At 43.3% G+C, this 22535-nt stretch overlaps 1 protein-coding gene across 1 annotated transcript in view; it reads left to right on the top strand.

The window, feature by feature from the left end:
• The window catches only part of CNTNAP2 (contactin associated protein 2), a 1091545-nt gene that overhangs the window by 1016953 nt on the left and 52057 nt on the right, over positions 1 to 22535 (top strand). The window contains exon 21 of the mRNA XM_054990911.1: positions 1133 to 1226. Coding sequence (XP_054846886.1) covers positions 1133 to 1226 — 94 coding nt within the window. The remainder of the gene's footprint in view (positions 1 to 1132; positions 1227 to 22535) is intronic.

The raw sequence follows: 22535 nt of genomic DNA, 5'->3' as shown, positions 1-22535 counted from the left end.
TAAGATGTCATCTCTTATCACCTCAATTTGACTGAGTTCTTCAGACACCATTCCTGAAAATTGTGGCTATGGTGTGGGTACATACCCTACACTTTCCACATGAACATAGATGCAAAGAATTCATTGAGCTTCTCTGCCATCTCCCATCATTTTTAAGCAGTCCTTTTATTCCTTGGTCATCCAAAGGCCCAACTGCTTCTCTAGGTTCCTGCTCTGGATATATTTAAAGAAATATTAATTGTTTATCTTGATGCATTTAGCAATCTGCTTCTCAAAGTTGTAATTCTGGAATAGCTCCAGGCCCCCACCTGGAGGTTGGCAACCCTAAATGCAAGCCTTGAGCTTTCCTTGATGAAGCTCCAAAATCCAAAGCATGAACCTCACGATTTGTTTTTTTTCATGGATGACAAAATCTGGCTATTCACCATTCAATTTCATGGTATCCCATTTGAATGTGCTTCATTTACGTTCAGTTCTACTCAAGTAGATCAATGGAGGGGAGGTTAAAATTAAATGGCCTTTGCTTCTAAACTCATCGTTTCAGTTAATCGTGCCCAGGATCCTCAAGTCTAGTAATAAAACTATAGTTTTCAACAGGGCTTTTTTTCTGGGAAAAGAGGTGGTGGTACTCAGCAGTGGAACTCAAGACCGCACAATGACGTCACTTTGGGTCAGCAGGAACAAGGGGGGGAGTTTTTTAAAGTTTAAATTGCCCTTGGTGAAAATGGTCACATGGCTGGTGGCCCCGCCCCCTGATCTCCAGACAGAGGGGAGTTTAGATTGTCCTCTGTGCCTGGGGCCACCGGCCATGTGACCATTTTGAAGAGATGCCGGAACTCCGTTCCACTGCGTTCCAGCTGAAAAAAGCCCTGGTTTTCAATAAGCAATAGGATGTGGATTAGGGGGGATGGGAGACTGATCGTGCCAACTTGTTCCGAAGTCTGTTTTTCAGAACAGTTGCTTGACCTTGGTTGTCCAGGAAGCTAGCTGGTGGTCATTAAAAATCAAAGAGCATTTGGAAGCAGACAGATCTGTGTGGTTGTGTAATCTCCTCAAGGAAGACCTTGTTGAATAATATTGCAAGGGCATGCCCGTCTAAAAGGCTGACTTTCTCCATTTTGTGTTTCTCCAGCTGGACCACTACCCTCCGACGACCCACAGCCTGCCGGGAACGTCAGACCTTCAGTTCAGTTCACTGAAGTCCCTCTTCCTAGGAAAAGTAATAGGTGAGAACCTATTTTAGATCATTCTTTCTTTGTTTAGGGCTTTGAGCTTTAATAAGTGGATTACTGATTAAAACTCTTGTAAATGAGGGTGATTCTGCTTTTAATCCATGATTGAATTAAGGACACGTGTTCATTTTTCAGCCTGCTTTGGTACGGAAATTGGGGTTTTTAAAAAAGGAAATACTAAAGATGGGCTGTCCTAACAACCTGGAATAATTCATGTCTGTTAACTGTAATCAATTAATTGGGGGGAAAGGAAGGTGGTAAATCTGCTGAAATTTTTTCTAAGTACTGGATAGCAATAGTTTTATATGAGTTTTGCGATGGGATTAATTCAATTAATTGTTGGAATCTACCCTTAGGACTGTGTGACTTTAGGCTTCAGGACAGGCACTATTATGAAAATCAGGGTTATTTCCCAAGTCAGAATTTTTAAAAGTTTGGCCCTTGAGGAGTCCACTCTCTGTTAGATCCATTTCCCCTGGAACCTGGACAATCTGAACTCCGGGGCCAATGCAAAATGGACCCTGCTCAGAAGCTTCTAAAAGGCCTGATCCTAATGCAGAACAACGATGACTGCCTTCCAGGGTTGGGAATTTGCTATTTATTTATTTATTTATTTATTTATTTATTTATTTATTTCATGTCATTTATAGTCTGCCTTTCTCACTGAGACCTAAGGTGGATTACACAGTATGAGATTAGTACAATCAGTATCAAGTACATTTTAATACAATATCAAGGACATTTCCATAAACCATGCCATAGGATAAACAGATAATTTTAAAAGACACAGTATTAGCAAGAATCCAATTCAGAGTACAAAAAAAACTGAAGCAGAACATAATCAGTTCTAGGACTAACATTAGACAGCATGGAGCACAGGTGCTACATAGGAGTACATATTTAAAGCAACAGATAATATGTAAGGCAATATAGTGATGAAGTCTATGGTCCCTAACTCATTAGTGAAGCATCTGAGACCCCGGCCGTTTCCACACATGTTGAATAATGCACTTTCAATGCACTTTAGTTATCCTTTAGAAGTGGATTTTGTGTTCCACACATGAAAAACCAGTTTCAAATTATCACTAAATAGCACTGAAAGTGCATTATCCAATGTGTGTGGAAGCAGCCCCCATCCCTACAATACAGCCCTCCCATCTGAGTAAAAAGCCTTTTTGAATAGCTCGGTTTTTCATCGTTTACGAAAAGCCAGGAGAGTGGGGGCTCTTCTGACTTCCTCAGGCAGGTCATTCCACAGGATAGGGGCCACCGCAGAATATGGCCCTCATGTTACAGTATGTAGTCAGGGAGAAATATGTATCTTGTACACATTGGTGTGAACATGCCTCATTTTCCAGTTGAGCTCAAACTGATGTAAGGATAGCCCAAGCATAAGGAAGAATCTCGTTCTTCAGCTGTCTCTCATTCCTCTACTGAAAGAGCTTTTGCCTTTGGTTCTACACCTGGTTAGAGGAGCATCCCCAGTTTGGGTAGAGACTCACAAATGTTGTAAAGGGATTCGCTGCCCCAAGTGGTGAAGCTTCTCCATGAGCTTGGAAAGAGTACTGAGAATCCAGGCAGAAAAAAGTTTATTAAAGAGAATCAGGCCTTTTTTCTGGGAAAAGAGGTGGTGGAACTCAGTGGTGGAACTCAGAACCGCACAATGCTGTCACTTTGGGTCAGCTAGAACAAGGGGGGAGTTTTTTAAAGTTTAAATCGCCCTCAGCGAAAATGGTCACATGGCCGGGAGCCCCACCCCCTGATTTCCAGACAGAGGGGCGTCTAGATTGCCCTCTGCACCATGGCACGGAGAGCAATCTAAACTCCCCTCTGTCTGGAAATCAGGGGGTGGGGCTCCCGGCCATGTGACCATTTTCAAGAGGTGCTGGAATGCTGTTCCACTGCGTTCCAGCTGAAAAAAAGCCCTGAAGAGAATACTACTACGAGTTGGCCTAAAGAGGAAGTCAGTTCAAACAATCACAATACAGCAAATGTACACCAATACACAGCACTAGAACACCCACATTTAGTATTAAATATTCCAAGCTCCCAGATACAGTGTGCACTCTGTTTAAGAAGGGGGAGGCAACGGGTCAAAGAGGTACAGCTAAAGCAGGGGCTGACAGCCACTTATCCAAGTAGGTTCCAAGCAGAAGTCCAGTTGACAAGGCAGGAATCCAATCATCCAAGCAGCAAAATAACCCAGAAAGTAATCCAGGAGAAAAGGGCACCCGGAAACCACCCTACCTAAACAAACCACGGTGCTTTGGAGCCCATCAGAAGTGCACTTCACAGGCCCCCTAGCTAGCACACCCACACAAAGCACCAGGGAGCCTATAGTGTGTCAACAGAGAGCTTCTATAACAAAGCACGGGAGTAAGGCCAATAGGAACACCCAGGAATTTGATCTGAGGGAAGATTCTGGCTCCAGTTAGAGTGCAAGAGGCATGAGTTAAAACACACACATGCAAGTTCATTGCACACTTCAAAAAGAAGAGGGGGACAAAAGTGATAATAGATGTGTCATGGGAGGTAAGGAGGAGAAAGGAGGTCCAGGATCCTGGGAATATGTCTAAATAAGGGATGAGAAGGAGGTGTGTTTGTATGCATTATTTGTTACCTTATTGATGGAGGACGAAAGAGAGGAACCAAGAGAAATGGATAGCAGCAATCCAGCCATGAACGAGGCCCTCCACACCATGTGTTACCAACAGGCATTATTGGAAAAGGCTCCATCCTCAGCCCCAGGACTACAGAAGCTTCTTTGGCATTGCACACTGCAAATCAAGTACACATGTTCATATCTGGCAAATATGGATGATTTATACAGATATCGTATTCTATTCTACCATAGAATTCTCATTCTGTGTGTGTGTCATCAAGTTGCAATGGACTTATGGCAACCCCAGCACAAGGGGCTATCAAGGCAAGTGAGAAGCAGAGCTGGTTTTCCAGTGCCTTCCTCTTCACAGTCTTCCTTGGTGGTCTCCCATCCCAGCATCGATCCAGCTAAACTTCCGGGATCTGATGAGATTGGGTTATACTATGATGCCTCTCCTCCTTTCCCCCCTCACTCTCTCTCTCTCTGTATATATAAACATATACACAAACTTACGTACATACACACAGACACTAGAGTACACAGCCATTGATATAATATGTGATAAAAAACGTTTGCGGTCTCAATAGCTTTTATAATGAATGTTGCCTGCACATATCTTAGTATCAAGGTCTTGAAAGTATAGCGTGCTGCTACTTGCTATGCAAGTTTGATCTGCTATGCATGTTTGATCTGATGAGAAAGAAGTGGAGCTCCTTACTAGGAAAGTGATTGACTTTTGTATAATTAACTGTCAACCTGAGAAAGAAAGGAAGAGGTAGTGAAGAGGTGGCATCTTGCTTCTTTTATGCATGAATTTTTCCTTGCATCAGTCTAAATGTTTCTGTGCCTTGACTCATACTGAAAAATCAGAAATCGTGGAGTTATTCCAGAAAAGGAACGTGGGACCCGCTGTGGGTTATGTGCATTTAATGAGGCTGCTGTTGCCGTATGCAAGATGTGTGGTCCCTTTGGATTTTTTACTCTTGGGTGGAACTGTCACCATCTGGGTAAGGTCTGTGAACCTGATCAACTTTCCCAGAACAGTCCTGAATAGAGATGGGCACGAACCGAATTATAAACCAAAATTAAGCACGAACCAGGCCAATTCATGGTTCGTGAATGAGTGGTTCGTCAGATCCCATTTCTGATGAACCACCACGAACTTTAGGCTGGTTTGTTTGGTTCATTTTTTGGTTCGTCAGTGCAGACAGCCTGGTGCCAATCAATCAGTTTTCTAGGCAACAGGGGATGGACTTCCTGCAGACCTTCTGCTGACCCGGAAGTGAACTTCTGCTGACCTGGAAGTGATTATTTTCTGACCTGAATGTGACATTTTCACAAACCAAATGAACTGGTTTACGAACCAGGGGCAGGTTCATGGAAGTTCATGGTTCATGAAATTTGATGAACCGCGAACCACATGGTTTGGTTTTTTTCCCAGTTCGTGCCCATCTCTAGTCCTGAGTGTGTGGGTGACAGAGAATGGGGTGGATCTACCATCTTCTTTAGTAGCCACCCTCCAATTTAAGTGGCTCTTCCTCCAGTTTAAGTGGCTCTTCTTCCTTTCTCTGTTTAATTAGGGAAGGCCTCCTTAGACTGGAGAAAAATTTCAAACTTAAGCCAAAATGTAAGGTGGAGTACAAATAAACATATGAATAAATGAATAAACTTTGCTCAACAGAGTGGTTGGATCAAGGTAGGATCCACCCCAGAGTTTCATATCTGCCCAGCAGGAAGAACCCAGCAACTACTCTGCCCTTCTAAGGCTGAAGAGTTGTGGAAGAGATTTAACCCAAAAATAAGCATCTCTGGACTATAATCTTATTTTGAAAAGTTTTGTTCTAAGCACAAATAGAGAGCAAAGGGAGGGGAACTGGGAGAGGGAAATACAGAACTTAGAAAATAAAAGTACTGTTTCTAGAACAATCCCAATATACAAGGTTTACCAGTCTTCCCTGTAGGTAGGACAGTCATTCAGTGTTTTAGGATGAAGGGTTTGACTGGGGAAGAGTGTGGGTATTCTTTGTCCAATCAGAAAGGCAGGAGAAGTGTGCAAGTTGTTCCCTCCAGAAGGTCAAAACCAATGAATTGTTTCCTCGGGATCATGTGAGTTTTGCACTTTACATTTTTGAGGATCTTATGTAGATTTTTGAGATGGACTGCAAAGGTCTCCTAACAGCTGTGTATTGGAAGCGTCAACATGGAGGAGGGAAAGGAACTTCTTCTGAGATGAGCCGTTATGTATGGATCGGTTTCATCCTTGTTTTCCTCCTCAGAGATAACTTGGCCAAGTACTTCAGAGCTGTCTAGCAGTCAAATCCTTGTGGTTTATCACCTGCCCTATCAGTGAAATGCCGTTTTGATTAGCTAAGATCAGGGCTTTTTTTCTGGGAAAAGAGGTAGTGGAACTCAGTGGGTTGCCCTAGGAGAAAATGGTCACATGGCTGGTGGCCCCGCCCCCTGATCTCCAGACAGAGGGGAGTTTAGATTGCCCTCCGTGCCGCTGAGTGGCGCGGAGGGCAATCTAAACTTCCTTCTGTCTGGAGATCAGGGGGCGGGGCCACCAGCCATGTGACCATTTTCAAGAGGTTCTGGAACTCCGTTCCACTGCATTCCTGCTGAAAAAAAGCCCTGGCTAAGATACTCACAAAAATAGAACTAACAAGCAAAATGTTCTTGTGTCCGTTACAGCTTCCTGTTCTAAAGTGAATGCTCTTGAATTACTCAATATTGCTTTGGTTCAGGGAAAGAGGAGAGTTCAGAAATGGTAGCGTTAAAGAATCAAATTAACCCTAGATAAGTAGCGGTATCATTTTAATTAAAAGCCACAATTTTCATCAGTTTCTCTTCTGACTCCATTCTCAAGGTCACTGCAGTCACTGCTACTGTGCATTTCCCATGTTTGTCACAGAGTCCACCACAAATTAGATTTTCATTCATACTGTCCATAAATAATGCACTGAACCTGAATTCTGGTTATGTCACCTTGTGAGGGGCTGTGTGTTGAGTCTACCTCATAGCAGGAAGCTGACTTAAATGTTATTTTGATCCTTTCAGACTCCAGGTTGGATCCAACCAGCTTTTTCATTCAGTATCACTCAATTTTCCTCTCTACTGCACCTCCATCCCACATGTCTTTTCTAACATGCAGGTCCCATGATTCTTAGCACAGCTTTTTGGATGGTCAAAGAGGACATTCCTTTTTCACTGGCAGAAAGGGTTTTTAGATCCAACCATCTGACATTTAGAATTGATCATTTCTGCTTCTCACAATGGCAGCAACCACAGAGGTGGAGCTCAACCCATGTTGGCTTGTTTCAATCAAAGTGTGTCAAATATAGAAGTGCTTCTTTATCTTCTGAGACTCTCCACATGAGATGCTTCGGTGCATGTTCATCAAGTATAGGGAGACTTAATGTTAGCCAGGAAGCGTAGTTTTAAAAGAAAGAGCCAGCGGAGATTGCACCTCAGAATGTTTGTTAATTTCATCTTCACCTCCCCAAAGGCTCTGTCAGTTTCACCTCTCCTGTCTAAAACTGTGTGGGATCACAAACAGAGGGCAGTGAGGAATGGAAATGGGCTGGAGCTGCCTTCCAGAGCCGGGCTTGGAGATGTTATAATGGGCTGAAGTTTCCCTTCTGGCATTTCACAGCCCCTTCACTTGACTCCAGTGTATAGCAAAGCCTTTGCCCTGCAAAGGCTCTGCCTTTTTAAACTACCCTTCCCGGCTGCCATTGCATCTCCCGACACAGGTTCTTCATGTGTCAAATGTCTCGTGTAGAGGGACGCTAAATGGCACAAAACATGCTCGGGATGGAACAACTTCTGTTTCAAAGTTTGATTGAAATATAAGTTATAGCTCTGAATATGTTTAAGTGAATCTGCAGTAGCTGGTTAATTATGTTGAATCTGCTGTTTTGTTGTGACTAAGTGTGACTAAGCCTCAACTGTCTGTTGGGGGCTAAACTTGACAATTTAACTGTGCTGTTGAATGGGTTGTACAAAGAACTGTTTCCTTCCCATTTAGGACTTGGTTGCTCAAGGAATTATCAATTTAGTGGTTCTGTCAAAAGAACAAGGTAGACCTGAGTAATTTAACCAGGTAGAGTACCTCATTATTGGGCCACAGAGTAATTTACAGTGCCATCTTAAGCACAGTTACAACATTCTATGCTCATTTACTTAAATGGGCTGAGAAGGTTTTAACACTGTTTAAGATTGCATAGTTATTTCCAGATCTTTCTAGCGTCAATCTGTCAATTTTCCCTTTTCAAGGTAACAAAGGGTAGGATCACTTGGGCATTTCAGCTATATTCTGAGATTACCATCAAATGAAATAGATCAAGTTGACACAGACAGTCTTCAAGGTAGAAATTTAGTTAAGATACATATTGTCAGTCCCTGGTAGTTAGGTCTTTTCAAGTTCTCTACAGTTAACACACAAGTGTTCCAGTTGAAGCAAGTTTGTTAGAGATCCATACAGTTCAAGGTGTTCACACAAAGGTAGCAATTGGCAGGACTGACTATTCAAAAATGGACACTACTTATTATAGGGAAACTTCCTGCCCTTTGGGTCCATCGACATTCTGGTGCAAAACTCCCAAAGGGTTACATGGGAACTGATTAGTTTAGGCAAGACAGAATGAAATCATCACAGTCTCTGAGAAAAGATACATTGCTCGCTGCCCGCAGCTTGCTTCCAAGGACACTTGCTACAGAAGTGAAAGTAAATACTTTCAAGAGATAACAAACAGCCCCACTGGCTCAGTGCATCAGCAGTTTACACACTCTCAGATGATTTACACAGAATACAATGTTAGCAAACAGTTATGATCAGCACAAAATGCATAACACAATATTGCTGGCATACATGACCCACATCTTGTAGAAGTCCAAGGGTACTAACATCCATTTTTAAGAACCAAAGAGTGCTACAGAAATGTAGATTGATTCCATCAAGAATATTTATTAAGTCGTGTGATTTGTTTTCATGTGAAATTTGGGATAGTTCCGAGTGGTGCGGGGAGGCAGAGAGTATCAGGGTTTGAAGGGCTGTGATTGTTCTCTGCAGCCCTACCACTATGAAGTGACGCCTGCCATGACATTAGTAACAGGTGTTTGGTGTATGATCTTCAGCTTTGGCTCCTTCACTGCCACACACTGGCAACCACATGTGATGGAATTCCACTATGTAGCTATAAGCTTCTAATCTAGACAACTTGGGTGCCAAGGTCCATTACTTGTATTAGAAGTTTGTGATGGTTCAGGATCTCTATTAGGCAAAGAGCTGTACCTTTCCCATTTAGGGCTTGGTTGTTCCTCAATGTTCAAGCCTTGTGTGGGACTGGAGACATTTCATTCCAGTGCACAGCTGGCAAGAAGCGCTACCCACCGTTCCTTCCACCTACTGCTTCCTATTTCCTTTCTCCCCAGACTGTGATCAAGAGCGTTCTCATGGTTTCTAAATTATAGGCTTCTGTTCCTTTCTTACCCCGTCTGATTCTGAATAGGTTCATATGAGTCACTTGTACACAGCCAGGCAGGGAAAAAATAGAGAGCAATCTTATTTGTTTATTGCATTGTGTAAAGAATGTGAGATGCTTTATAAAGCATATGAAGGATTATGTGAATGCAGAGATTGTCTAAATGTCTCCCGTAGGTTGTTATTTTGAAAAGACAATTGGAAGAGCTCTCTTTGGCATTTAGAGATGTTAGAGAAAAACCATCGAAAAAATGGAAAAAACTAAATTACAGTAATTACTCTTACCTTTAGTATATTTACAAAGTTATGCAGTGATAGTCTTAATTTTTTCTCTTAGTATAGTGGAAGAAAAACTGTACCTGTACTGCGCCGTGCCGGCTGCCAATGTATTTCAAATGCAACCGTTTCAAAGGGGCAAGCAACTAATTCAACTGTGCAAGTTCGCCAAGGGCATCAATTTAATATAGCATCAGCCCTGTAAAATCGTATTATCCTGGGTAGCTGAGTTAGGGAAGGGAAAGCATCTTTGAGGTTCATGTCATAAAGCAAACTATAGGGAATGGAGGGAGTGAAGACCAAGCAAATCTGAAGGGCCTAAAGAATAAAAAGATGGCATGATTTGTACAAAACAAATGGAACAGCCCAAATAAAATGTCAGAAATATCTTCCAAAGATCAGAAAATGATTAAATGCTGAAGGCTGCTTTACATGCGAGTCTTTGGGGAGTGTGCAAGGTCCACACACAGGCTATCTTCCCATGGAGGCACGTCTGCATGAAGTGGCATCTGCACTTGGGGACGCTGCAATCACCATTGGTTGTAAAGCTTTGCCTACATATGTAGCCCCTCATACAGTTGCTGATTCACCCAACTAATGCCTTGGCGTTCGCATGAATTGGCCTCAAGTCTGCCTGTGGCCCCATATTGCTCCTCAAGGCCTAGCTCCTTGAGACCTGAGATGCAAGTCGGGTTGGGGAGACCCCTGACCACAATCATGGGCACCATTAGGGGACTCGTCTTTGAAAGCACTCTGTTGCTTGATGCGGCTTTGGGAGCTCTGTGAGGATGGGCGGAGGGGCTTCTGCCTTCTCTCCTGCAATGTTTTCCCTGGTGGAAATGTCCTCAGGCAGGGCCCTGTTCGCCCCTTTCTCAGGCGCCATGTGTCCTGGGATGATGGGACTGAGGAAACCCAGAGCTCAACAGGGCCCCCTGCAAAAGATTCTGCTAGGGAAAATGGTCTGAGAGGAAAGGCCCCTCTCCCAAGCCACATTGAGCAATGGAGCACTTTCTAAGGTGAGTACCCCTATGTTACATGGACCAACACTTGGGTCAGGGATCTTGGCATGTGTCTCATGTAGCTAGGCCTTCAAGTACTCATAAGGTCAGAGAGTGTATGAACCAGGCCCATGTAGGGTAACCAGTCCCCCAGGGGTAGCAGGAGATTCCCCCGCTTCCACTCTCCACCACCATTCGCCTGGCTGGAAGGGAGGAAGGGCACAGGAACGGGCCTCCCGGGTGCGCTTCTAGCACAGCACAACAACGTCACTTCCCAGGAGTGACATCATCGTTTCGCCCCGATAGCACACCTGCTGTTCACAGTGTGCCAGTTTGGGCCCCAAACGGGCTGAGTTGGGCCTGTTGGAGGCCCAAACTGGCCCACACATGCATGCTCCTGTGCCTGCGTCATAACATCTCCCATCATCGCACAGGCATGGGACATGAAGGTGTTTATTGAATACTTGCCTTCCCACCAGGAGGGTAAGGAGACCCTAGGGCCATGTTTTAAGTATTCTGTGGGCTTTTGAACTCTACCAGTGTGAACACAGGATCCGCTTCCATCTTACATTTTGTGGCCTCATTCTAGCACAAAGGGCAAGTGATGGCAAGATGTGCCATCACTGCCTCTTTGTATTGTCACAGCCGTGCTATTATACTGTTAGAAGTGAAGGTATATCTTAATAGCTTAATAGCCTTTGTATATCTTAATAGCTAAAGGTGCTTGCCTGGTGGACATTGATTGTCAGTTGATGTTCTTAGGAATGTAGGCCAAACCTTGGCAGCCAGCGTGGGATTTACCATCAGGGTTCTGCTTGGGAGACGGTTTATACCCCAAAGAGACAAAAATAGACAATCTTTTAATCTGATTGGTCAAAGGAAAATAGTGTCTGTATTTTCTGATCTTGTCGGCAAAAAGCAGCCTTGGAGAACGGTGAGTGCATTAAGATTAGGATCAATTTCAGACAGACTCTTTAAAACATTTTGTTATCTCATAAAGAACCATTTCTGTTCGGTTTCTTTATTTTATTTTATTTTATTTTAATTTGCATTTCAGACAGGCAGGCTCTTTAGACCATTGCCAGTTATGACTGCAAATGGTTCATTTTTTCATTTCCGATCTCTTAAAGGGCAAGCATTGTGCCATTTTTTATGAAAGTTTGGTCCGTTTTTTGCGAAATCTTTATCTTCAGGCTTTGCTATGTAGTTGCATTTCTGAGTCACAAGAGATACTATCTGAACTGTTCGTAGTACTTCAGAATGAGCCGTTTTGTTTCCCCGCACCCATTTCTATGTGGGCTGTTTTTTAAAAAAAACGGAAGCAGTTTTTTGATATAACAATATATCAATGTAGTGCACAACTGAGATAGAAGAATAAAAAAAGAAAAGGTGGAAATTGTGGGAAAACGCAGCACCTCTGAAATTCAAAATCCAGGCCAAACACACTATGCATACAGTCTGAAAGTGCCCCCTTTGAAACAATCCCACCTCACGTTTACAACATTCAGGACTAAACCTGATTCAAAATGGGATGATGGATCAGTGTGAAAGTGCCCTAGATCTGTACGCCTCCCATTTCCCCATATTTAATTCCAGGGCTTTTTTTCAGCTGGAACGCAGTGGAACGGAGTTCCGGCACCTCTTGAAAATGGTCACATGGCTGGTGGCCCCGCCCCCTGATCTCCAAACAGAGGGGAGTTTAGATTGCCCTCCACGCCACTGGCACAGAGGGCAATCTAAACTCCCCTCTGTCTGGAGATCAGGGGGCGGGGCCACCAGCCATGTGACCATTTTCGCCAAGGGCGATTTAAAAAAAACCCTTGTTCCAGCTGACCCAAAGTGACGTCATTGTGCAGTCCTGAGTTCTACCACCTCTTTTCCCAGAAAAAAGCCCTGCTTATTTCATATATGTGTACTGCAAATTAATAGATAGTACAAAAACAGGCTAAATCTTTAGTAAGCTCTTCTTTTAAGGAAACTGACTTTGTAAAAGGCTGCCCCTGAAACGTACCATCATCTAGGGAAATAGAAAGCACAAAAGCATATACCTGAAGAAAGAAAAGGAACCCATTCAGATATGCTCTTTTCAACCTTTTATGTTGACCTTCCCTCAACCTTCAGAGTCCCAGAATTATATCAACAGGCTGTTCCATCAATTCACACAAAACGGAGAAAGGACTACTTGGGGATTTTTCCATCAGCAAGTCAAGCAGACACCTCACTGAATATATCTGTGTGATTGACATACAAAGGTCCAAGAGTGTAAATGTGCAAATTCTCTGTCTCTTTCTCTCTCATGCACACACAAACACCACATTTACAACATTCTGTATTTTACTGAACCAGTTTATTACTGCACTACAATACCTGAGACGTTTCACTATTGATTGGAGTAAAAGAGAGAGAAAGATTGCTAACTAGGGTTAACTAGCATTCAAAAAGATTTTAGAAATGCAGGAGAGAATTAACTGTGTGGTATAGTGGTTAGAGTGGGGGGGCTATGATCAGGGAGGCCCAGGGTCAAATAGAAATTCTGCCCTGGAAACTCACTAGGTGATGGTGGGTCAGTCGCTCTATCACAGCCTCCGCTACCCCACAGGATTGTCGTTGATGCTAGCCTCAGCTGATGATTTCTGTTACAGCAGTCCTGAGGAATGCGAGTGAATTTGTCTACAGTACAGGGCTGGATTCAACCTTTTTGTGTATGTAGTGAAAAAGGAAGGACCGTCCCAAAAAATTTGTGCTGGGGATTGTGGGTCCTGCAGATACAAAAGCCAGGTGGCAAGGTGGCTGCAGCAGGGAGGGGAACTGGGGGAAATTGAGTGAAAAAGCTGGCTGGATCCAACAGATTGTTCCCCTAACTTTCATTAGCCAAGTCTTGCATTTGCTTCTGAACTAAAATGAAAGGCACACTTTGCTTTTACAATGGCCCTCATTGCAAGCTGATTGGAGGAGGAAAGGTCCTAAATCATGCTGAGATGCAGCAGGTAGCCTCTTCTTTATGTGGGGAGTACTTTAGGCTCGCAGGAACCTATAATCCCCCCCCCTCCACTATCACAGTGGCAATTCTCTTGCAATGCAGTAGTAGCCTTAGGACGCCATTTGGGAATTACTAGTCTGAAGATATGTCCAGCTTGGCTTGGAATTAGCACTCAGCAGACTCTTCCTGGGAAGTGGCAATCACTATATAATTGACAGGGTAGTTATTTTTACTCATGCCACATTAAAAATGAGACAGAACCAAGTTTCTTTCAGCACTGCCAATTACTCTTTGATTATCCTGTTATTTCTTTTCACACTATCACTTTAGAGAATTGCTACTGGTCTTTTCCATTGGGATTCTGAGAAGGCCTACATGTTTTTCCATCTGTAAATTCTAGCAAATCTCACCCAGTTCTCCTCCACACTACAACCCCCGTCACACATGGGTTTTATTCATGATTCTCAGCACAGCATTTTAGGAGGCCAGAGGGGACTCCTCTTTCCTTTTTCATCAGCAGAAAAGTGGCTGGATCTAGAAGTGTGCACTAAAAAAATGGTATTTTTCGGGTATTGGGAAGGCCATAAATATCAGTATTCCAGATATTCAGGTCAAAATATACTGATTTAGTATTCGGATTTGGGTTTTATTCCAGAATTTGAATATATTCAGCTCCATTATTTCCTATGGGAGAGGCTGGGGGACACTTTAAAGCAAACGACACCAAAATTGCAGGGTGTCTACTAAAGACCCATCAAGTTTCAAGTTGATTGGTTCAAGGGGTCCAGTTCCACAGGCCCTGAGAAGGTGCCCCAGCCACTACAAGGGGGACCATTAGCCAATGCATTTTCCAGGGCAGACAGAAGCATGAAAAAGAGTCTTAACTGAATAGACAAGAGCACACACACTAGCCAAAAGCCCTCCAATGCAAACAGAACTAACAAAGCCCAAGAGAAGAACCTATGCCAAACCAGAGAATCCCAACTCAACCAACTGAAGCCAGGGACACTGAGCCCAACAGAACTAGTGTCACTCTCACAAGCGAGGCAGAACCTAGGGCCAAAAAAGCCCAACAGCACCAACACCAAACCAGAGAATCCCAGCATTCAATCAGGCAAACTGGTGCCATGAGAGAATTGCCATAATTGACCAGACACTAAGAGTCTCTCTACACAAGACTTCTGACACATCCCCTCCAAAGTGATCTCCAATGGTTCTATCTTTTAAAACTACACTTCCCTGCTAACATTGCATCTCCCGACACTTGACAAACATGCGCCCAGGGGTCTCTTTTAGAGAGACTCTTAGAGCTCCCTCTAATGCAAGAAGCCATTTGCCAGTGAGAGCTGCTTCCCTCCTCCTGTTGTCTTGGAAACCTGCAAAGGGGAAGGGACAAGCCAGCTAAGATTCCAGAATCATTCCAGATATATTCAGCAATGGTTTTATCAGCATACCTGAGAATCTTGGATTTATTTCAGATTCCCAAAGATACCTGAAAAATATTGATAAGATATTTTTCAGGTATATTTTCCACTTGGTTATACCAAATCACATACCCGTAATTGCATCCAACCCCCTCTTCTTTTTCTGATATATCTCTGATATAGCCTTAGAGTTTTGCATTTGAACACACCAGCAGTTTTGAATGCCAAACTATCCTTTGGCTGTCATCTCTGCAAAGTTGTTTTTGGGAGCATCATTTTAACGTGTTAGATGCGTCTCCCCCTCTCCCTGATCTTCTTTGGAGGTCTCCTATCCAATTACTAACCAAGGCTAACCCCGTTTAGCTTCCAAAATCTGACAAGATCAGGCTTGTCTGGGCTACCCATGCCAGAGTTTTAGAATGTTTGCAGGGGAGATAACTCAAGAAAGTGAGCCCAACTTCCATTTTGCACTTTCCCTTCCTGCCCTGCACGTGTTGCTGACCCTAGGATCACTAACTCCAACTCCATATCCCTCCATTAAGTTTTTTTCCAGTGTCCTCAAATAGTACCCGTTTTGTTTTGGGGTAAAGAAATTTCCTTCCATGATCATACCATTAGTATTTTAAAAGGTGCTATTTGCAAGATGCAGGACAAATGAAACGCTAATTGGTATAACATGGGGCTGAGCCATGAATTGTCCTAAAGACAGTGCTTGTCCTCCTCCTGATCTACCAAGGACGGGGCCACCTGCATTTTTCCATCTATCAAGGCTGCTTTTCAATCTTTCTGTGAAGCATTACAAAGGAAGTTCAAGGTAGCCGTCCCCTGTTGTCTTCTGTCTGACTCACTTTCATTTCCCCTCCTCCACAACCAAGCCAAATAGAAAGCATCCTCCTTTAACTCCCTGAAAATAAATTCAAGGACATTTGAGCACAGCGCCCAAAACCAGCATATGGAAGGAATAAATTGTGCCTTTTGCAATTTGCATGCACATTCATTCCTCGCTAATTAGAGGGGAAAGATCAAAACTTGACAAAAGTGTTCATTTACATACAGTATGCGGCAAGAATACCTTGATTTTTAAAGGGACAGTACCCTGGTATAGGCAAGCGGTTTAATCCTTGCTTTATCACACCTTTCCGCAGCCCCAGAAAAAGGAGGCCTTTCACTTTAGAATGTCTTGTTTTACTGCCATCCATTTAACAATACAGGAGAAAACCGAAATAAATTGGCTGTGTTTGTGAGGCTGCATAACCTAGCCACCACTCCTCTACTTTTAAAAGAAGAAAGGGCTATGGTTGCCAGCCTCCAGGTGGTGGCTGGAGATCTCCTGGAATTACAACTGATCTCTAGGCCATAACAATTACCTGGAGAAAATGGCTGCTTTGGAGGGTGGACTTGATGGCATTATACGCACTAAGGTCCCTCCCCTCCCCAAACCCTGCCATCTCCATGCTCCACCCCCAAAATCTCCAGGAATTTCCTAACCTGGAGCTGGCAACCCTAGCTAGGTATGAGTAGCATCCAAGTTTGGAGCCCATGAAGTCACCATGAATACATTCTTCCAGCAGTTTCAGAGCTGGATTCTGGAGCCTGAGTCACAAATTTGATACATTATTTTCCTACAGAAAGGTTTTGATAAAGGGATAGGGCCTGTAGACTATACAGCTAACTGTGTACTGTCTGTTACTGTAAGTATGCAATGCCTTATGCTTGTTCAGCATTGTTTTAGCTCTGTATCAGATTTCTGATTGTTTTCAAAGGTTATGCTGTTCACCTCTACTGCATTGTCTATAGGATGTCCCAGCTAAAGATCATATTGATTTACACCATGTAATTTGTTGAGCCTCAGTGAGAAAACCAGAATGTAAATAACAGTAAATAAAGGTAGAATCTAATCGGGAAATTGTTGGCTTAGCATTCATTGAGAAATCAATACTATTAACTTCACCACGTCCTAAAAGAGACCGGCAGAGTTGCCCCTTCGAGTCCATTGAAGTAAATGGGCTTAGAAGGCTGTAACTCTTCTCGGGATAGCCCTGAAAATCACCTAAGGCAGACATTTCCTCTTGCCTTAAGGGAGGGGCCACTTTTGGCTGCAACCACCATCACCTACCATTGTGACCATTTTTGCAGGCTTGCAGCGCTCTCAGCTATAGGTGCTGCTGTGAGCTTTCAGAGTTCAATTCCCAGATCGGAGCGGCTGTAATTGCTTTGTCAATCAACAGCTGTACTGGCAATTTATCACTTATCATCACATCAGCAGGGACTGCGTTTTCCCAACCTGACTATGCCTAGGGTTTTCTGGGGCTCATCTCTGTGTGCCACTACAGGACAAAAGAGGAGGGCTGCCCTAGCACCGTAGAGGAATTTTTGGTAGACAATTCTCACGATTGCCTAGGATATGTTTTAACCTGTTTGCTCTAGGCTTATTTACACATATTGTTTGCCTAAAACTTACCTGTGTTCTAAGCCTTCCTGATAAAGTGGGATCAATAGTATTTAAAGCATGCTTGGTATCTCTTATCTAAAACATACTCGGTATCTCTTATCAGCAGATACAGACCGGATCTCACAAACGGAATCGGAAAGCTTATTTTGCGTTTAGTTCCAACCAACTGCTGGGTAATGCAGGTCCCTAAAGCCGCAATGCCTGCCTTCAAGCAAAGCCATCAATATTAATAAGAATACTTACCAGCAAGGAGCTGCTTATTGTGCCAAAGGAGCAGATGAGAAACACTTATTAGCAAGACAGGAGAGTGATAGATATTGCCGTGCTACTGTTTAAGCTCCTCTTTGGCCAGACTCTTCTCAGAAGCAGTAGAGGAAGGGTGTAAATGGCATACTACATAAACCACCTTTTACCAAACTGCCCCAAAATTGCATGGTGTGCATCAGAACTCTCCTGCCATGCAATGAAATATTCCAGAGCTCCATTTTTTTTAAAGCTAGCCTGTGCTGTACCAGTTGCACTGGCTCCCAATCGAGTACTGTAACCAGTTCAAGGTGCTGGTTTTAGCATTTGAAGCCCTTGACAGACTGGGACCTGCATACTGCAGGACCGCCTCTCCCATTCTGGCTCCCACAGGGCTTTGCACTCTGCAGATATGCAACTCTTGGTGATCCCCGGCCCAAGGGACATTAATCTGGCCTCGATCAGGGCCAGGGCCTTTTCTACCCTGGCTCCGGCCTGGCAGAACACACACCTATTGGAGATCTGGACCCTGTGGGACCCGTTACAGTTCTGCAGGGCCTGCAAAATGGAGATGTTCCGCCAGTCCTTTGGCTGAGAGCCAGCGAATTGTCCCCTTCCCTGACCGCCACACCCCACCTGCGACCGTCCTGGACCTTGTATTATGGCTGTGCCCGTGGTTTTTATGGTAGTTTTATAGTAGCCGTGTACTGTTAGTTTATAGTTTTAATGTATACTTTATGTATAAGCCACCCTGAGCCCATTTGTGGGGAAAGTGGGGCATAAACAAATAAATATATAAATAAATAAATAGCAATGGCTCTTCTATGGTAAGAGCCACTGTCATGGTTTTGGCCCGAAGATAGGAAGGATCGCAGCTGTGGCCTTTTCGCCAGTCACTTGTCACTGCCCCCTATGCTGAGTTTATGCTCCAGCTAAAGACCTGGTTGTGCTGTGTAGCTTAAATTGTATATTATGATTTCTAGTTGCTGTCTGTATTGTACTGTCTCAAATCTGCATTGTTTGTAATTGCTAAAAACCAGGGGTCATTTTGTAGAAAAACAGCTGGAGGAACTCATTAGCATAATCTATTAACATAACTCATTAGCATATGCCACGCCTCTTGCCATCACCAGAAGTGTGTTATTAGCATAAGTGATTTGCATATGCCACACCCCCTGACATCACCTATCCTGGCTGTTTTGGACCCAATCCTGGCCATTCAGGGCTGAAATTGGGCCCAAAATGGCAAAAAGGGGCTGAAAATGGCTGAAAAGGGGCCCAAAATGGTCAGGATTGGGTCGCTGCTGAGCGGGAGAGTGATCCACCACCCATCAGAGGCCCGATCTGGGACATTTCAGTCCCAATCCAGGCTGAAATGGGCCCAAAATGGCTGAGAGTCAGGTGGGCGGGGCCACCTGTCATGTGACCTCTTTGGGGGACTGCCGGAACTGGGTTCCTACGTGTTCCCCCTCAAAATGAGCCCTGCTAAAAACTACTGCTGTTTTGATTCTTGTGCTGCTGTCTGTAAGCTGTTTTAATTGTTCTTGTACGATTGTTTTTCCTGGTAGTTGGAAGCTGCTTGGAACACTAGAAAATGAGGGGGGTAGAAATCTTTTCAATAGATAAATTTTGATTCCGAGACTCTGGCTATATAATCTATATGCCATGTTTTCGTGCCTCAAGCTTACTTACAGTAAGCTCAGATTTAATGAAAAAAACTGGTTTCTTTTGGATTCTTCTCTCTCTTCTTCTCTGCATTGTGGATGAAAAGAAGCTTCTATCTTATTGGGCTTTTTTACATTTACAGCTTTGGCAGGCTTGAACAATTTGTGGTCCATGACTAATGATTATCCCATTCATTTTAAATCTGCAGTTCAGTCAGAGCATTTCCTTTTATATATTGACAGAATAAAAGAGTCATATGAAATTTATACCATGGCACAGTTAAAAAAGAAATGATTGCTTTCTAGCAGCTGTGTGAAAACTATAGCGCCCCAGATGATAGACTGCAGCAATTGTTATCAATTCAAACAAAACTTTCCTCTTTTAGAAAGAAAGAATGATCTTCCAATCCAGTACTTCTGCTCTTCTCAAGCAGTTCCGTTCCTTCCATTGTCATTAAATGTTATTCACTATAACATCTTCCTGTGGAATAAAATGTATTTCATAGACCAGGATTTCCCTAACATTTTATTCCTGCCTCCAACCTCCATATTAAACAATGGAGACGTAGTTACCTACTCCATTTGATAAGATGCGTGCATCTTTCTTCAATCAGCTCCTGAAATAAGAGGCAGACATCCACTTTGCAGGTGCTGTTACCCAATAAGGAGGGTCTCCTTGTGAGTTAAAGGAATTAGAGTGCAAGGAGAGGCTGCGAGAGGCAGGTAACTGGGATCTTTTGCACCTATTATATGAGGATCTCTTCCTGTAGAGAACTCTTTCAATAAAGAATCCGATGATCAATCAAAAGGAAGTTTTTATTTAAAATACTAAAGATTGATTGTACGCACAACACACAGCACACACAGAGCTAACTAGGAAAACAGGGAGGAAAGTGGGAGAGATTTGCAGAGTTGAGTTATATTTAACATTTCCAAAAGAGGACGTTTGAGGAATAGTAGTTTTAGTGACCAGCACTTCATGGTAAGAAGAGGGAGAGGGGCTCAGACATGCAGTTCAAGGGTGCATGAGTGGATTCAAAGCGCACACACACCGTGAATGAGGCAGCAGGCAGTCCAATTATACCACGAACATGCCTTGGGACAAGATTGCAGTCTTTTGCCCAAAAACAATTACTTAAATGGTTATTCCCGGGGTGGGACAAAGGACTGGGAAGATAGTTCTGATGTGAGATAAAGAGCTGGGAGACTGTCTCTGAGGTGAGACAATAGACTGGGAAGGTTCAATAAGACCTTCCTGGGTGAAACCAGAGTTATCAATGATGAGTGACAACCAGTGATGGATAGGTGGGTGAGGCTATGATAGGAGAGTGGATAAGGGAAGATTGATAGGGTGTGTTAGGGTGATCAAGTCTGGAACTCCAGGACGACTCTTTGTCTTAGGATCTATGCACAACACCGGGGTGTGGAGACATCCTTGCCTGGCATCTCACATTCCAGTACTTTTTCCATCTCCTGCCTAGCCAGGCAGCTTGTCTGTGTTTTAAACACATGAGGAGAGGGGCTTTTGAATGATATTCCACAATCATAAGCCTTCTTAATATTGTGAGGGCAAGTCTGACCACTAACAGTGCAGGACAGCTTCAGCAAAGTTTTTCCATCAAGACTGTCCGGATGGGACAGTTTCTGGACAACAGGAAATCCTGATGCAAGCTGACACCACCCCTTAAGATGATGTGATTGCCCATACGTTGGCAGAGACATTGAGGATTGGTGTTGTATTGGGCGTTGTAGTGCTAAGAAGCATACAGTGAGGAATGAATCTAGCATCATTGCTTAATTGTTCTTTTTTTCTAGGCATTTTCCCCACCAGACTTCCAGAATCATTGCCATTAGATATTTTGAGGGGCTAATAATTCCAATTATATGAATTAATAAATGGAGACTTTGTTTTGTTTTGAATTCTTTTAGCAGTCCGTCCTGGACCACTTTTTGTATCTGATGAAGTGGGCTCTGGACCAGGAGGGGCGGGGGGAGGAGAGAGAGTATATTCCCACTTTCCCAAAAGAACTGACTCAATAAATTTGCTAATCTTTAAGTAACCACGGGACTCTTTGTGGTTCTTTTGGCAACAGACTAATACGACTGCCTAGAAGTATCACCCTGATTATTCATTTATCCTTTCCTTTCTTTGGTGCACTTCATCAAAAATTAGGAAGGCATCCAGCCAAGGCAAAATAATCACTCAGAGCAGCAGGACACAAATCTATCGTACCAAGATGCAGCATTTCTGTTCTTATCAAAGGACTCCCAGCAACTCCAAATCAAATGAAGTAGTCAATTACTGCAAAATTAAAATGCAAGTGTTATGTTCCGTGCACGCCAATGAAGAAGTTGTCTGCCCTCCCATCCTGACTTTTTTCCCCATCTGGGGACTTGGAGGAGTAAACAAGAGTATGTTTCTACTTTTCTTATATAACTATTTTTTAAAATGTATTTAATTATAGTCTGCCTTTCTCATTGAGACCCAAGGTGGATTACACAGCTAGGACATTCACTGAGCAAAATACAACATGGTCAACAGTTAGGACATTCAATGAACAGATATAATAGTGTATGATAAAGACAATTTGAAAACACACATAAAGCCAAACACAGAGATGAAACCTTTCTGAAACAAAATGCATGTAATCAACATGACTATGAAAACCCTGAGGTTGCTTCAGCAATACTTGCTATTCTTATGGGATTCTGGCTCCAGTTATGTGAATGGGAGTCTTGCCAGGAATATATTCTATTTCAGATCCTTTTAATTGTCAGTAATAAGAAGTGCACATTTTCCGGACACAAAATACAGGCAGTTTATTTCTGATTTATTTTGCAGGAGCTAGTGCTTGAATTGAATCTGTTGATGTAAGGGTAAAAATATTGCTTTCGTAGTGATTTTATGAGGTTGTATCCCATCATTCTGCTCAGCTACCACTGGTTCTTTCTTCTGATGCAAGTAGACTTCCTCTGATGCAAGAGCAGAGTTGCCAGTCCTGTACCTGGAGTTGTTTGGGATGTAGGTGCGTCCAGCTTCAAAAGTGATGCCATTTTTGGTTGGCACTACGGGATTCCCCCCCCCCCCTAAATCTCTTTGGTAAAAAACATGGAGATTTGGGGGAATTCCTAGATCCATTCCCTACCCCCTTTTCTGCTTCCATGACCATCAGCAGTGCTGG

Source organism: Eublepharis macularius, chromosome 11, assembly GCF_028583425.1.
Source record: "Eublepharis macularius isolate TG4126 chromosome 11, MPM_Emac_v1.0, whole genome shotgun sequence".
In the NCBI taxonomy this organism is placed as follows: Eukaryota; Metazoa; Chordata; class Lepidosauria; order Squamata; family Eublepharidae; genus Eublepharis; species Eublepharis macularius.
Note: the sequence above shows the minus strand (reverse complement) of the source record. Positions and strands in the feature narration are given on the sequence as shown.